The sequence below is a fragment of the Somniosus microcephalus genome, chromosome 1 (genome assembly GCF_052327205.1).
Source record: "Somniosus microcephalus isolate GS21.2 chromosome 1, FLI_Smic_1.0, whole genome shotgun sequence".
In the NCBI taxonomy this organism is placed as follows: Eukaryota; Metazoa; Chordata; class Chondrichthyes; order Squaliformes; family Somniosidae; genus Somniosus; species Somniosus microcephalus.
This window is the reverse complement of record NC_140987.1, coordinates 70734144-70748259: the sequence shown is the minus strand read 5'-3', so window position 1 is coordinate 70748259 and position 14116 is coordinate 70734144. Positions and strand designations below refer to the sequence as shown.

Here is a 14116-nt window from a genome sequence, read left to right as displayed (position 1 = left end):
CTTCACGTTATCTAATTGTGCTTCTTCACTATTCTTCACTTTATTTCACTGCGCTTCGTCACTATTCTTCACTTTATCTAATTGTGCTTCTTCACTTTATCTAATTGTGCTTCTTCACTATTCTTCACTTTATCTAATTGTGCCTCTTCACTATTCTTCACTTTATCTAATTGTACTTCTTCCTTTTACTTCATTGTCCCTCATCACTATAATTCAGCCAGGAAGTTGGAGTTGATTAAACCATGGATTTCCCCAAACAATTTCTCTTTAGTCTCAATTGGCTGGAGGTGCAGTTAGAGAAGCACAGTAGGGTTTCTGACAGTTCCTCTTTTACCCCATGAAGAAGCATCCTGACATGAGTCACTCTGTCCAGGAAGTCAGACAAGAACCTCCTGAGCAACTCCTGAAGAGGATAGACATACACCAATATCAAATCAAATCATCCTGGGATTCAAACCCAGATCCTCTGAATGGGAGCCCGTTCCTCTACCACTGGAGCTACCGAGCCACTCAGCTTATGGCTGGTTAACACTGGTTATTTGGAATTGGTAGTAGAATATACTTCATGTGTATGCTCCAGGATGGGAGATTCATGCCTGGGGTTGAGTTGCAGTTAGCAACTAATGTCAAGTGAAAAACCCATACTTGTTAAGAACAAAACTCCCCATACAAGTTGGGGATCTTGAGGTTTATGCTGTTGAAGAAGGCTATGAACTTTTAGGTATGTAGAATGGGGGTGATATAAATTGCTCCATACGGGCAGAAAGGGTAAACTGGGAGGGCTGGCATTTTATGTGAAGAAAGACACAATGATAATACAAGATAGAGAAATCTGGCTCTGGTGCAAAGTGGAAACCTTGTGCACTAAGGTAAGTGACATTAAGGGGAAAAAGTTATTGGGGTTTGTTATAGGTACCGAAGCAAGAAGACAGACAAGACTTAGAACGTTATACTCAAATAATGGGAGTGTGTGAATGGTCAAATATAATTGTTATGGATGACTTCGCTTTACCAGGGATTAATTGGGATAATCAAACACATCCTGGCAAGCATTACTCATTGGAAACAGTAATAGTGTCCAAAGATTAGAGAAAGACAAACACAGTGGGGGTCATTTTGACTTTGTGCAATAGTGTAAAACGGGTGAAAGCAAATCGTCAGCCCATTTTACATCTCTCCTGGTTACAATGAAATTAACAATCAGGAGAGATGTAAAATGGGCTGCCGATTTGCTTTCATCCGCTTTACACTATCACACAAAGTCAAAATTATCCCCAAAGCCAATTTATAAAAAGGTCATGAAGGTAACTCTGAGCTACAAGGCAGTAAGCCAGACATTAGTGGTTGGTAAAAAAAAAATTAGAAGGCATGCTGGAGAGGAAATAATGAGAAACATGGAATAATAAGAGGGAGTCTGGATGGGTTGCATGAGAGAGAACATATCGAACAAATTTATTGGACCATTGAAGAGATAGCGCACTTAGTGGATAAAGGGAACTTGAGACCTAAGCAACCCATTATTCCTCCCCTATGTGCTTGAGAGCACATCTGCCATTAGTATTACTGTCCTCTCTGGTTAACATGATGCAAAATGTCCTGGCAGATGCCTTGACTAGGTCCAACAATGTGAATGGACCCATCATGTAAAGACAACTCACATGGTCTTCAGCAGGAGGATTACCAGGATAATATCCAGAGTACAGGCCTCATGGCAACTTTTCATAACAATGGAGGTAAAAGACTTGCTGCAGGAGCCATGATAATTGAGCTGCTGTTCAAGTTTCAGTTTACTGGGTGGGGAGGCTCCTATATGTCTTCCTCTTGTTTTCCCTCAGTCCCAGGATTGTCAAGAAGATCCAAGCAGAGTAATTCTGGTGACTCCAAGGCAGCTGAAGAAGGAATGTTAAAACTGATCACTGACTTTCCCTTATGATCCCTTCATGTGGAGGGTTTGATAAACTGTAGCTTTCTCAGAAACTGAATTTGATGGTTTGGCTTTCAAAGTGATCAACTGTAGGTACTTCATGCACATGATAGAAAGCATCAACTTTAAAAGCTTCCAATGCTACGTAGAAACAGTTTGTTCATTGATGCCGGCATAAAGAATACAGCGCACATGGTGTGATAGTCAAACTGTTGTAGCTTCCCATTGCTTGCTCAAAGGAAGAATATAAAAGGATATGGGCAAAGAGCAGTGGAATGGAATTAGAATAGAGAGCTCCAGTTGAAGAGCTAGTACAGGCACAATGAAAGAAAGACTTCCATTTATACAGCGCCTTTCACGACCACCGGACGTCCCAAAGCGTTTTACAGCCAATTAAGTACTTTTTGAAGTGTAGTTACTGTTGTAATGTAGGAAACACGCAATGGGCCGAATAACCTCCTTCTCTGCTTTAAATTCTGACCTGTCATAGTATCTCTTTTGGTGGTGCTGTCTCTGTACACGTTTTGCATGCACTTGCTTGCAGCTGACGACCTCTGGCTGCAGCTGCTGGTTGGTGCTTGGAAGGATTGAGCGAAGTCTGCGGCTCATCAACAGCTGTGCTGGTGACTTGAAGTTGTCAACCGGAGTGTTGCGGTACTCAAGGAGACAGATGTAGGGGTCTCTTTTGTCCGCTTTGGCTTTGTTCATGAGTGTTTTTGCAATCTGGACAGTTTTTTCAGCAAGACCATTACTTTGAGGGTAATGTGGGCTTGATGTGACATGTATGAAATCCCATGCCTTGGCAAACGACTCAAACTCTTTTGATTTGTATTGGGGCCCATTGTCTGAGACTAAGGTCTCTACAATGCCATGCCTGGCAAAGGCTGCCTTTAGCTTGTGGATCACAGCTGCAGATGTGGTGCTGTGAAGCTTGTCCAATTCAAAAAATCTGCTGTAGTAATCAACAGTCACTATGTAGTCCTCGTTGTTCCATGTGAACAGATCCGTTGCCGTGACCTGCCAGGGCCTGTCTGGGATACGGTGAGGTATCGTGGGCTCTTTGACATTTGATGGGCGGCGTTCTAGACAAATGGAACATTTTCCGACAATATCCTCAATGTGTTTGCACATTCCGGGCCAAAACATAATGTCACGTGCTCTTTGTTTGCATTTTTCCATGCCCATATGTCCAGCATGAATTTTTGTCAACATCTCTTCTCTGAGACTGGTAGGAATGATGATTTTCTCCCCTTTGAAGACGATTCCATTGATTTGTGACAGTTCGTCTCTGTGGTTCCAGAATTCAGATATGCTCTGAGGGCATTTCCTCCTTTCCTCAGGCCATCCTTCATGTATGACTTTGCTCAGCAGTGTGAGTTGTGAATCTTTCTCTGTTCCTGCTCGGATCTCCTTCAGTTTTGAGTCACTCACAGGTAAGCTGTTGTACACCATGTGAACCTGCACAGCCATGCCTTCACTGAGGCTGCTGTCCTGGTAGCTAAGAGACTTTCTGGAGAGCGTGTCTGCGACAGGAATGTCTTTGCCTGGACGGTGAATGATTGTGAAGTCATACTTCTGTAGCTGAAGGATCATTCTATGTAGCCTTGGTGGGGCTGCGGCTAGTGGTTTCCTCATGATTGACTCGAGGGGCTTGTGGTCGGATTCCACAATGACTTGTTGGCCATAGACGTACTGGTGGAAACGCTTACATCCAAACAGAATTGCATATAGCTCTTTCTCGATTTGAGCATAGTTGATTTCACTGTCTGGGAGAGATCTGGAAGCGTAGCCGATGGGCTTTCCTTCTTGCAGTAATACTGCGCCTAGTCCATACTTTGACGCGTCGACTTGTAGTCTAAGCTCTTTGTTGGGGTCGAAATAGGCAAGAACTGGTCCTGGTTCTCTGGTGATTAGGTCTTTCATTTTCTGAAATGCTGTGTCATGTTGTTTGTCCCACAGGAACTCATTGGATTGTTTGAGCAACTGACGCATGGGTGCGTTGATTTCGGAGAGGCTCGGGGCAAACTTGGCTAAGTAGTTAACCATGCCTAGTACTGTCTCTAGCTCTGCGCGGTCCTTCGGCGGCTCCATCTTCTTGATGGCGGAGATTTTCTCTGGATCCGGCTTAATGCCATCAGTTGAGAGGCGATGCCCGAAATAACTGATCTCGGTGGATCCGATTATGCTTTTCTAGGGGTTGAGCCGGATACCTTTCTCCCGTGATCTTTATAGCATCACACGGAGGTTCCTGTCATGTTCCTCTCTATTCCTGCCATAGATGAGGATGTTGTCTACGATTGCGACTACTTCGTCGAGGCCTTCATAGGTTTCGTCGATCTTCCGCTGGAATTCATCCTGAGCTGAGATAAGACCAAATGGTAAACGCAGAAATCGGTAGCGTCCAAATGGTGTGTTGAACGTTGTTAGCTTAGGTGACTCTTCCGTGAGCTTGATAATAATAATAATCAACTTTATTGTCATTGTTAGTGCACAAGTGCAGTACAACGAAATGTAGGCTTGCGGCTCCCGAGAGTGTACATTTAGATTAAGACATTTAACATTCAACATTCATTTGGCTTGTAATACATAAACATAAACATAATAAAGTGCATTGGCAGATGTGCAGGCTTTAGAGTTTATTTGTAGAGTTCAGTAGGATGACAGGCCTGGGAAAGAAGCTGTTCCTAAATCTGGTCGTTCGGGTGCGAATGCATCTGTAGCGTCTCCCAGATGGCAGGGGGGGCGAACAAACTGTGGCTGGCGTGGGTCCATTACACTGAAGTAACGTGCTCCCACTAGCTTGGGTGTGATGTCATCTAGCGTTGGTAGAGGGTAGTGAGGGCGTTTGATAGCCTTGTTCAAATCTCTGGGGTCGAGACAGACTCTGAGCTTGCCTGTACATGGTTTCTCAACCACTACTAACGCGTTGACCCACTCTGTCGGTTCTGTTACCTGGACGATGATTTCTGTATTCTCCATGCTCTGCAGCTCCTCCTTCAGGCGACTATGTAGAGCAAGGGGTATCCTTCTCGGTGGGCAAACCACAGGGGTTGCTGCTGGGTCAAGATGAATAGTGCATTCACCTGGGAATAGTCCGATTCCTTTGAAAACATCAGCAAACTCCTCCATGACTGTCTGCTTCTCAACTGGTGCTGTCAATGATAGCACTAGCTTGACGAGGTCCATGTCTAAACATGCCTTTAGACCTAGCACTGGAGGTGCTTGAGTGTCAATAATGTAAAAGTCCAGCATCATGTCGCTTTCTTTGTACTTGCATTTCATCACGCATGTGCCTTTTACAATGAGCTGCTCACCTCCATAGCCGGTCAGTCTGCGTGAGGTGGGCTGTAGCTCACACTCATCCTTCAAGCTGTGATACTCACTCAGAGGAATTACATTAACCTGAGATCCAGTGTCTAGTTTAAACTTAAGCTCTTTGCCCTGTTTTCCTATCTCAATATCGGCAAAAGCTTGCTCAGTCTCTGAAATCTGTTTTTTCTGTGACACAGAATCAATAAACAGTTCCTCTGCATTTGGCTCTCTATCTGGCATTTGGCTGTCACTGTGTTTACTGCTTTTCCGAAAACAGTCTTGCAAACTTTAGCAAAGTGGTTCCGTTTACCACATTTAGTACATTGCCTTCCTTTGGCAGGGCAGTACTTCTTTTCTCCATGCCAGTTGTTTCCACAATATCCACAGTTTTTGAAGTGTTTTATGTCTGTGTCACCCATTTTTAGAACTCTTGCTGTTCTTTCTGTTCTGAAACACGCTCTCTGGGCAGTGTTCTTTGGTGTGTATCTATTAACTGCGTGCACTGTCTGTTCACTTGAGCTGCTCATGGTGCCGGTTATGGTTTTCAACTGTGCTTGGGCTATCTCGTGCGATCTAGCTATGTCTATAGCTTTGTCCAGCGTTAGCCCGGACCCAACATTCAAAAGTTTCTCTCTCACTTTAGCTGAATGTATTCCAAACACGATGCGGTCTCTGACCATCTCATCTTTATCTGCATATACACAGTCTTTTACCAGCAGTTTTAACTCAGTCACGAACTGTTCAAACGACTCACTAGCTCCTTGTACTTTCTCCTGAAACTTGTACCTAGCGAATATCGTATTTGTCTTGGGCAAAACGGTCAAAATAACTTTTCAGTACCTTTGCTTCATCCGCGGTGAGAGACCATGTGTTAAAAATGTCTCTCCCTTTTTCTTCGACCCACAGGAGTAGGTAGCTGCATTTTTCTTCCTCCCCTTTTCTTTTCAACGGACCCGAGAACATTAACTCCACGTGTTGCTTGAACTTGCACCATTCTCTATATGTAAGTTCAAGGATTCCCAATTCATTCGAGGTAAAGGAGTTCCAACGATGTCCATTTCAAATCCCTGTTCTGACACCATGTCTTATTTTGCACACTTTGTACAAAAATAATAAATTGCAGGACAACGGAGTATTACAGTTCAAACTCTTTTAATGAAGTAGGGTCTGTGAACTCAAACATACATACATCACCGTGTGGACAAGATGGAGTTAGGACCCCGGGTCTTCTAAACAATAGCAGTCCTTACAGATGCCTGCAGGCCAATGACAACTCAGCATGTGATCACATGTGAATATAATAGGTATTCCTTACAGATGCCTGCGGGCCAATGATAATTCAGTATGCAAATGTTACAACTATTACCACAACAATATAAGACAATGGCCCAGAAATTGAGGTCGGGGACTTCCCGTGGGTGTAAGCCCCCGACCTGCACTTACCTTGCGCGCCGGCCGTTGAGCTGTAGGGCCCCGTGGAATTCCGCTCCGGGGCCTGGCCCAGCTGCCGGCACGCTGTGCTTGCGTGTCCCAGGGGCGTAGTTAGTGCGATGCGTCCCCTGGGATCACGTGAGCCATGGGCAGGAGGAGGGAAAAGCCCATTCATAAGATTGACAGGTAGACCTGTCAAAACTTATAAATACTACAGGCCCAAAATAGCAGTAAACCTTCAAATAATTTTTTTTTTAAATCACACTTTTTAAATAAACTATAAATTACATTAAATAACTATTTTAAACAATAATTTAAATTTTTGAAAAAAATAATTTTATATTATAACAGGGCTAAAAATAAACTTACCTTGCTTTAAAGTATTTAAAAATAATAAACCTGTGGAAAAAATGTTTTACTTTTAATTAATTGACGACTTACCTTGCAAAAAGCAGGCCTTACGCCTGCTTTTTAAATGTGTAAATCCTGCAGGCTTAACCTCGCGTGAAAACCTGCAAAAAAAAACTAAGTTCAAAGCGCACGCGCAGCCTCCCCTGCGCGCGCGTTCGACCTCTGAACCCCTTCGTTCAGAGGATCGGAAGTGCCGGTTTCCCGCGCATGCGCAATGCATGCAGGAAACCGGCAATTCCATTCGGCCTACGGGTGAGTACCCCGTGCGTACTCACCCGGGGAGAGCCGAATTTCTGAGCCATTATTAATTTAGAGACACTCTGTCATTCTGTGCTTCTGTTTGTTGCAGTTATCTATATCATATTGCAATTTTGTGTTTCAACTCTTTTAAATCTGATTTTCATAATAGTGTCTCCAACACAACTCCACTTTGTATTACGATTTCAACAGTGAGTTTGTACACAGGAAGCTTTACACCCAGTCAGGAAGCTATCCATGGTGCTGAGCTGCAAGCTCCTTTTGTTCCGACCAATTGCGATCGCCTAAATACAGGGGTGAAACAAACTTACAATTTCTGTAATAAAAACAGAAAATGCTGGAAATACTCAGCAGGTCAGGCAGCATTTGTGGAGAGAGAAACAGAGTTAACGTTTCGTCAGATTTCCAGCATCTGCAGTGTTTTGATTTTGTATTACAATTTCTGTAGCCTTTGTATGAGGGGCTGAAATGTGAAGGCAGGTATCTGAATCATCAGTAAGATATTCCGCTCGATTTTAAGTTCCAATTTTTATTTGGGCAGTGACACTCACCATAAAGTTCTGCATCATCCTTACTGAACTGCCAATAAAGGGAAATCAGAAGTGCAACAGGTTAGCAAACTGTCCTTTCACTTCTGAGATCTGCTGAGATCTGTCAGCTGGTAATAATATGATCAAGCAGTTTCAATCTCAGAGCAGTTGGTAGTAAATCCATTGCACAGACTACCCATAATTTAGCTCTAAATTGGCCATCTCTTTTCAACAAGGCCACAGAGGTGGAAAATGGAACATTTGTTCACTTTCTGTATTAAGTATTCCTACGTCAGTTACAGATTCAGAACACATCTCCTTCTACAGTATTCAACAAAAGTGGCCCAGTGCCAGTCTCAGAAGGCTACAACTGCTGCACCAGTATGATTTTTTTCCATTCATATTACTCTATTAAATTAATGTAATGTAGTAGCAAGAATATATACTGTCAGGATATTTCTTATTATAATCTTTCTTTCATGTCACGGTCCCTTTTTTCACTATCCTGTATACTGTCGCTAATACAAATGCGTAGATTACTGATGAAGCTGTTCCTGTTGTCGACCAATTTATATGAAACTTTTATTTACATATTGACGTACTTTGTATGAAAGAATTCTGCTATATTTGCTAAACAATGCTTTAGGAAGGGAGAAGAGATACAGGAGGTGGGGGTGGGGTGAGGGGTTAGTTTTAATACAGGTCAGATGCCTGTTTTACACCCCCTTTTTGACATCAATGGAGCGTAAAATCGGGTGGGGTGTAAAAGGGGCATCCACCATGAAGTCACTCTGTTCCTGCCAGGCGGGATAGGTTACAATTACCCTACTTAAGGTCTCAGAGCTGTAAGTTATGTACTGAGCTAAACTTGTTTTCATTGAACAGCAGAAGATTGGATGGGGTCTTTAAGATCCTTATGGCCATAACAGACTATGGGGGTGATTTTCACCTTTACCCTTAGCCAGTAAACTGGTCGAGCAGATTGTCTGCCCATTATAGAACCCACCTGATTTTCATTTCCTTTGAAATCAATGGGGGTGAAAATGAGGCAGGTTCTGGAACAGGCAGGTGATCTGCACTTCCAGTTTACTGCCTCAGCAGTGAAGGTGAAAAGTACCCTCTATTTGTCTTCAACTGTAAACACAGACTGGAAGACACAGGTTCAGATTTGACATGCCCCAAGGGAGTTTACAAATTCTTTATCTTCGCAGAGTAATGGAATTGACAGACTATAAAAATAGTTGACAGTAAGTTGATTACGTCTGTCAAAAAAGGGCTGAATAAATATCTGATTGGGAGCAATATTGAAGGTTATAAAGGCAGTACTAACAGAAGTAATAAAATATTCTACAGCATATGATGGCTTCTGAACTCTTGGGGCTGTAGAGTATTGCCAACCTAGCTAATGCTGAATAGTTGAGCTATGGGGATGGTTAGATATTGCAGAGTTTGCCTGATTGCCTTTCAGGATTAGGGAACGTATACATATACCTCATAAGATGAAATAAGTGGGTAGACTCCATAATAGGGTAGACTGCACATGGCTTGCGGAAGAAATGGGCTTGATGAACTAAATGGCCTTCTCTTGTTCCACAGCCTCTTAAAATCTGACTGTTTCAAAGAGCCATGTTGTATTGAACTGTACAATGTTTAGTTTCTTACTTATATAGTAAGTCCCCACTGCTGCACACAGCTTTGTATGATGGGTGAGCTGTTTCCTGAAAAGTTGAACTGTACAATAAAATTATATAATGCTTAGAAATAAGAAAGATGTGAGCAGATTATGAAAGTCTTCCTCATGTGTTCGTTAGGATCCTGTTACCTACTGCTGTTGAATACAATGTGTTAGCCTATTGAATTAAACCAACTATTGAATAGAAATACCTAGTATTCTAAACATCTTTTATTGTTTTGTTTTGACTGTAGGTCACGTCATTCCTCCAGCTATTCAACAACATCCAGTGCCCAATTTCTACCAATCTGCCCCAACAAGCACTTACCCAGGTTACCAGTGTAATGGAAGCACACCTATTGACAATTTTCACCATTATATGGGGTCTTACTATCCCTCACTTGCACACCATATGGACATGTATCGTTATCAGGTTCCAATGAACAAACTTACCCTGCCACCAATTCAGACTCTCTACCAACAGTTTTCAAATTCTTACAGGTATGGCAATAATCAGATGTGTATGGGCAGATTTTGTAACTATGGTGACTATGGCATGTCAGTTAATGGCTACAACGGTTGCCAGATTGATAACAGAATACCAAACATCCAACAAATGAGGGCTTATCCTCATTACGATTCTTCCCCTCAAGTTGAGACCCAACTTATGGAATCTGCTTCTAAATCAGTATCCAATTTGAGTCATCAGACTTTGGATCATGCGGCAGTAGCTCATAGCAGCCAATTCCCTTCATACACAAGCCCATACCGAGCCAGTGATCATCATCCTGCTAATTCTTTCCAGATAGAAAATAAAGAAAATGAACTTAATATGCTTGGAGCTAATGGTATTTCGAGACTTCCTCCATCGATTAATTATGACATGGCTAACACTTCGCAAGCAGAAGTAGCTGCAACCGTCAATCACAGTGTTCCAGAAAACACCTCTCATATGCCTTCAGAAAATGGTGTACCTGTTCCAGAAGAGCCTCAGGAGGTCTGGTCAGACAGTGAACATAACTTCCTAGATAAAGATATCGGAGGGGTCGCAGTGGCACCATGCCACGGGTCCATTCTGATTGAGTGTGCAAAACGCGAACTACATGCAACAACCCCATTGAAAAACCCCAACAGAAATCACCCAACAAGGATATCTCTTGTATTTTACCAACATAAGAGTATGAATGAGCCAAAACATGGATTAGCACTGTGGGAGGCCAAGATGGCTGATAAAGCCAGAGAAAGAGAAGAAGAGGCAGAGAGACTTGGTGTGGATTATGTGCCTACCAAATCTTATAACAAAAAAGCAAAACGAGAGGTCCCAGAAGCGCATGAACCCATAGAACCACCGCAAATACGCTTTATGAAGACTCTTGCACAAAGGACTACGACTTTTACAACAAACTCAGTAACTACAGCGTTCCCATATGCCTTCACACGGGTTACAGGGCCTTACAATCGATGGATATAGCTTCATACTTACATGGGTTACCTCATATTCTGTCTAGCATTTGGCAAGGCAGCTGTGCTATACCCAATGGTGTAAATAAACAGTGTTTGATGGAGCACTGGCAAAAAGAGTAACACACCAGCAAATGGAGACAACCTACAAAATACTTACCCTGTATCCTAGCTCAATTTTTAAAGAGTGTTCACAGTAAGGACCAAGCCGAAAAGTGTCCTATGCAAAAAGTGTTGTTTCAGAACATCATTCTGGAATATAGATACATGCAGAGTCTTTCTGTAAATTAATTTAATCTAAATATTTATGCCAGACACAAGTGACCTCTTATGTCATTAATGAGCCTATACTTTGGAAGCAGGGCAGGAAGAGAAGCTAATCCTCTGGTGCTGAGTATCCATACTGTTACCAGGGCAACATTTAAAAACTACACATTACCAACATGTAGTTTTTGTTACAAAAAATGTAAATCAAACTCTTAGCAGTTTGTTCTGCCTTTCTCTATATATTGTTTGCAGATAGCAGTCGACTCAAACAGCTAGAATCGATTTTAATTGATTAGTCAGGAAAAAAACACTGAAAAGTTTGAAGATCATGGTGCTATGAAAAGTTTGAAGATCATGGTGCTATATTTAGAGGATTTTTAACATCTTTGATGTAAATCTCAAATGCCATTTAAATGGTTTCATAATAATTAACATTTTTCAATTGATTAATGGATGCTGAGGTGTCCTCTCGTATAGTTTAGCTTAAAGCCACAGCTGTGTAAAAATAAATGCCTACATTTAAAATGTAGTAAAGTACTTTGGAGGGTCAGCGAATTCTGATTCCATAGTAAGGATCCTCAAACTGAATTTTACGGAATATTTTGTAAGATTTTAGTGTTCAAAAAGCACTTTGAATATTTTAAGCTTTGACAACTTGAAGGGTGATAGGGTACCAAGGCATTAAGAGATTTACTGTAAAATAAAAACCTGTCAAAGTACTTTATAATATCCTAGCCATATGTCAGATGATAGGCTATGTATACTTTTTAAGTGTCATTGATTACCTTACAGTTTGGGATTTACTGGACACAAGGGGAAACCTTAACAGAACTTCACATGAAACACTGATTCTGGTGCTCGCATACAGTATGCAGCTATATTTGTTATGTTAAAATATAACAGTCCATACTAAATCACTAAAGTGATTGTGCAGTTTTAGATCCTAGGCTTTCATATTAACACTTATCTCACAGCATGTTTAGACAATAATACTATGGTTATCCTAGACCAATTAAAACATTTATAAATGAATTATATATTCACTCAATAGATTTGATTTGCGATGAGATGTTAATGTTCGGGTAGAAATGTAATGTTTTTTACAGTTACAATGTAAGCAGTGTCTTTAAGAGAGAGAACTGATAACATGCCAGGGAAGATGAAAACAGGGTTAGTTGTATTCAAATGGAGAAATCAGGCAGCTGGCTTGCTGTGGTAATGTTTAAATCATTAATTTGTAAATATAAAAATACAAAAAATACAAAAAAAGATTAAAAACGGTGTACAGTAAATTAATTTGTAAACAGAATTTTCTTTTTTTTACTTAACGCTTTTACTATTTTAGTACAGTACTGTAATATTTTCCTAATACTTTTTTTTAAGCTTTTTTTTCAGAATGGTGCTACTCAATCTGCTACAGTTAAAATGTGAGTTTAGGAAGTGTAAAGGGGGTTGGAGATGTTCCTACTTGTCATATACCTCAGCTCTTGTACTGGGCAATAGGAAAATGATGATTCAGTAGTCAGTAGTGTTTTGTACACCATCATTGTTTAATTTAAAATAGTCTTTATGACATAAACATGCATTTTTTTTCATTTTGATACTTGTTAACTTGAAACTCAAGCTTTTGTTATACAAGATGATCAGGGATATTACAACTCTTATATTCTCCTTATGCCAATACATCACCTGTGTTTTAATATCACCCTTTTATTTTAATTTTCAGGGATACCTTCACTTTGTTTAATCCCTATTTGGATTTTACGTGTATAGTGGGATACATGTACTTGATGCTTCTAAAATAAGCGTTTGTAAAGCAATGGCTTTGTTTTTCATTCTAAGCGAGAAAGTACGTAATAGTTCTTTTTTCTTTAAGAATTTGGATGATGTATGCACTGAGCTGATAAAAGGGAAGAAAAAGAAAAGAAATGAGAAGTTTGTTATTTTCATGGGGGTGGGGAGGGAGGGGGGTAAGAATTGATATCTCATATGAATGAATGAACTTGTGCCACTTGTTGTACAGGGCCCAGCTTCAGTAGCAACATGTCTGTCGGAAGTAAAGTGCACGTATAGGGTATTGGGTTGATGCTAGCCATACTTGAAGATGCTTCAGAGTGGTGTTGACATTACTTGAATTTAATTTCAGCTTGATTGACGCACAGCAGTATATATTGTTCACTTCTCAAGCTAGAGGTTAATGTATACTCAAGTGTAGGTTACTTAGCTGAATTTGACACTAAAAATCAGTTTTGGTGTGCATTTCGTATGCGTTCTGTTCTGTATTTTACTTTAGCTTTGCTCTTTACTGAAAAATTGGATATGTTGAAAAAAGATAAATGAGGCTGGTTATAAATACTGTAAGTAATGTACTAAAAGCGGAAAGTTATTTGAAAGCTGTTTATTATATCATTCCTGATAATGCTGAGATGTGGGTGTTTTTAATAAAATTTATATTTATTTAATGCAAACATATTAAAGTTGTGTGCTTCTTTCGCAAAGGTAACTGTTCTAGGTTACTAAAATCCCATAGCAAATGCACCATGAGAAACACTAATTTAGTCATAATATTGATGTCCAAACCTGGCAGTTCAGCAACATTTGTGGAGAATCAAATTCCTACAATGTGGTATCCTTTCCAATACTTTGACTGTAGGTGATAACAAAGAGCAGCCAAGAAACTCAACATCAGTCATTCACTTTAACTAGAAGATTACATTCTACAAGAATTTATAGAATAATTTGTACTTGTATAGTGTCCTTAGTGTAGAAAAACATCCCAAGGTGTTGGGGAAAAAATGGGCACTGAGCCAAAGACGGGGATATTAGGAAGGGGTAACTAAAAGCTTGGCC

At 40.8% G+C, this 14116-nt stretch overlaps 1 protein-coding gene across 2 annotated transcripts in view; it reads left to right on the top strand.

Annotated features, from left to right (window-relative positions):
- tet2 (tet methylcytosine dioxygenase 2) overlaps positions 1–13734 on the top strand; it is a 219431-nt gene extending 205697 nt beyond the window's left edge. For both annotated transcript variants that reach the window (XM_085983008.1, XM_085982999.1), the window contains one exon: positions 9793–13734. In XM_085983008.1, coding sequence (XP_085839134.1) covers positions 9793–11009 — 1217 coding nt within the window. In that variant the 3' untranslated portion in view covers positions 11010–13734. The remainder of the gene's footprint in view (positions 1–9792) is intronic.
- Positions 13735–14116: the final 382 nt, after the last annotated feature.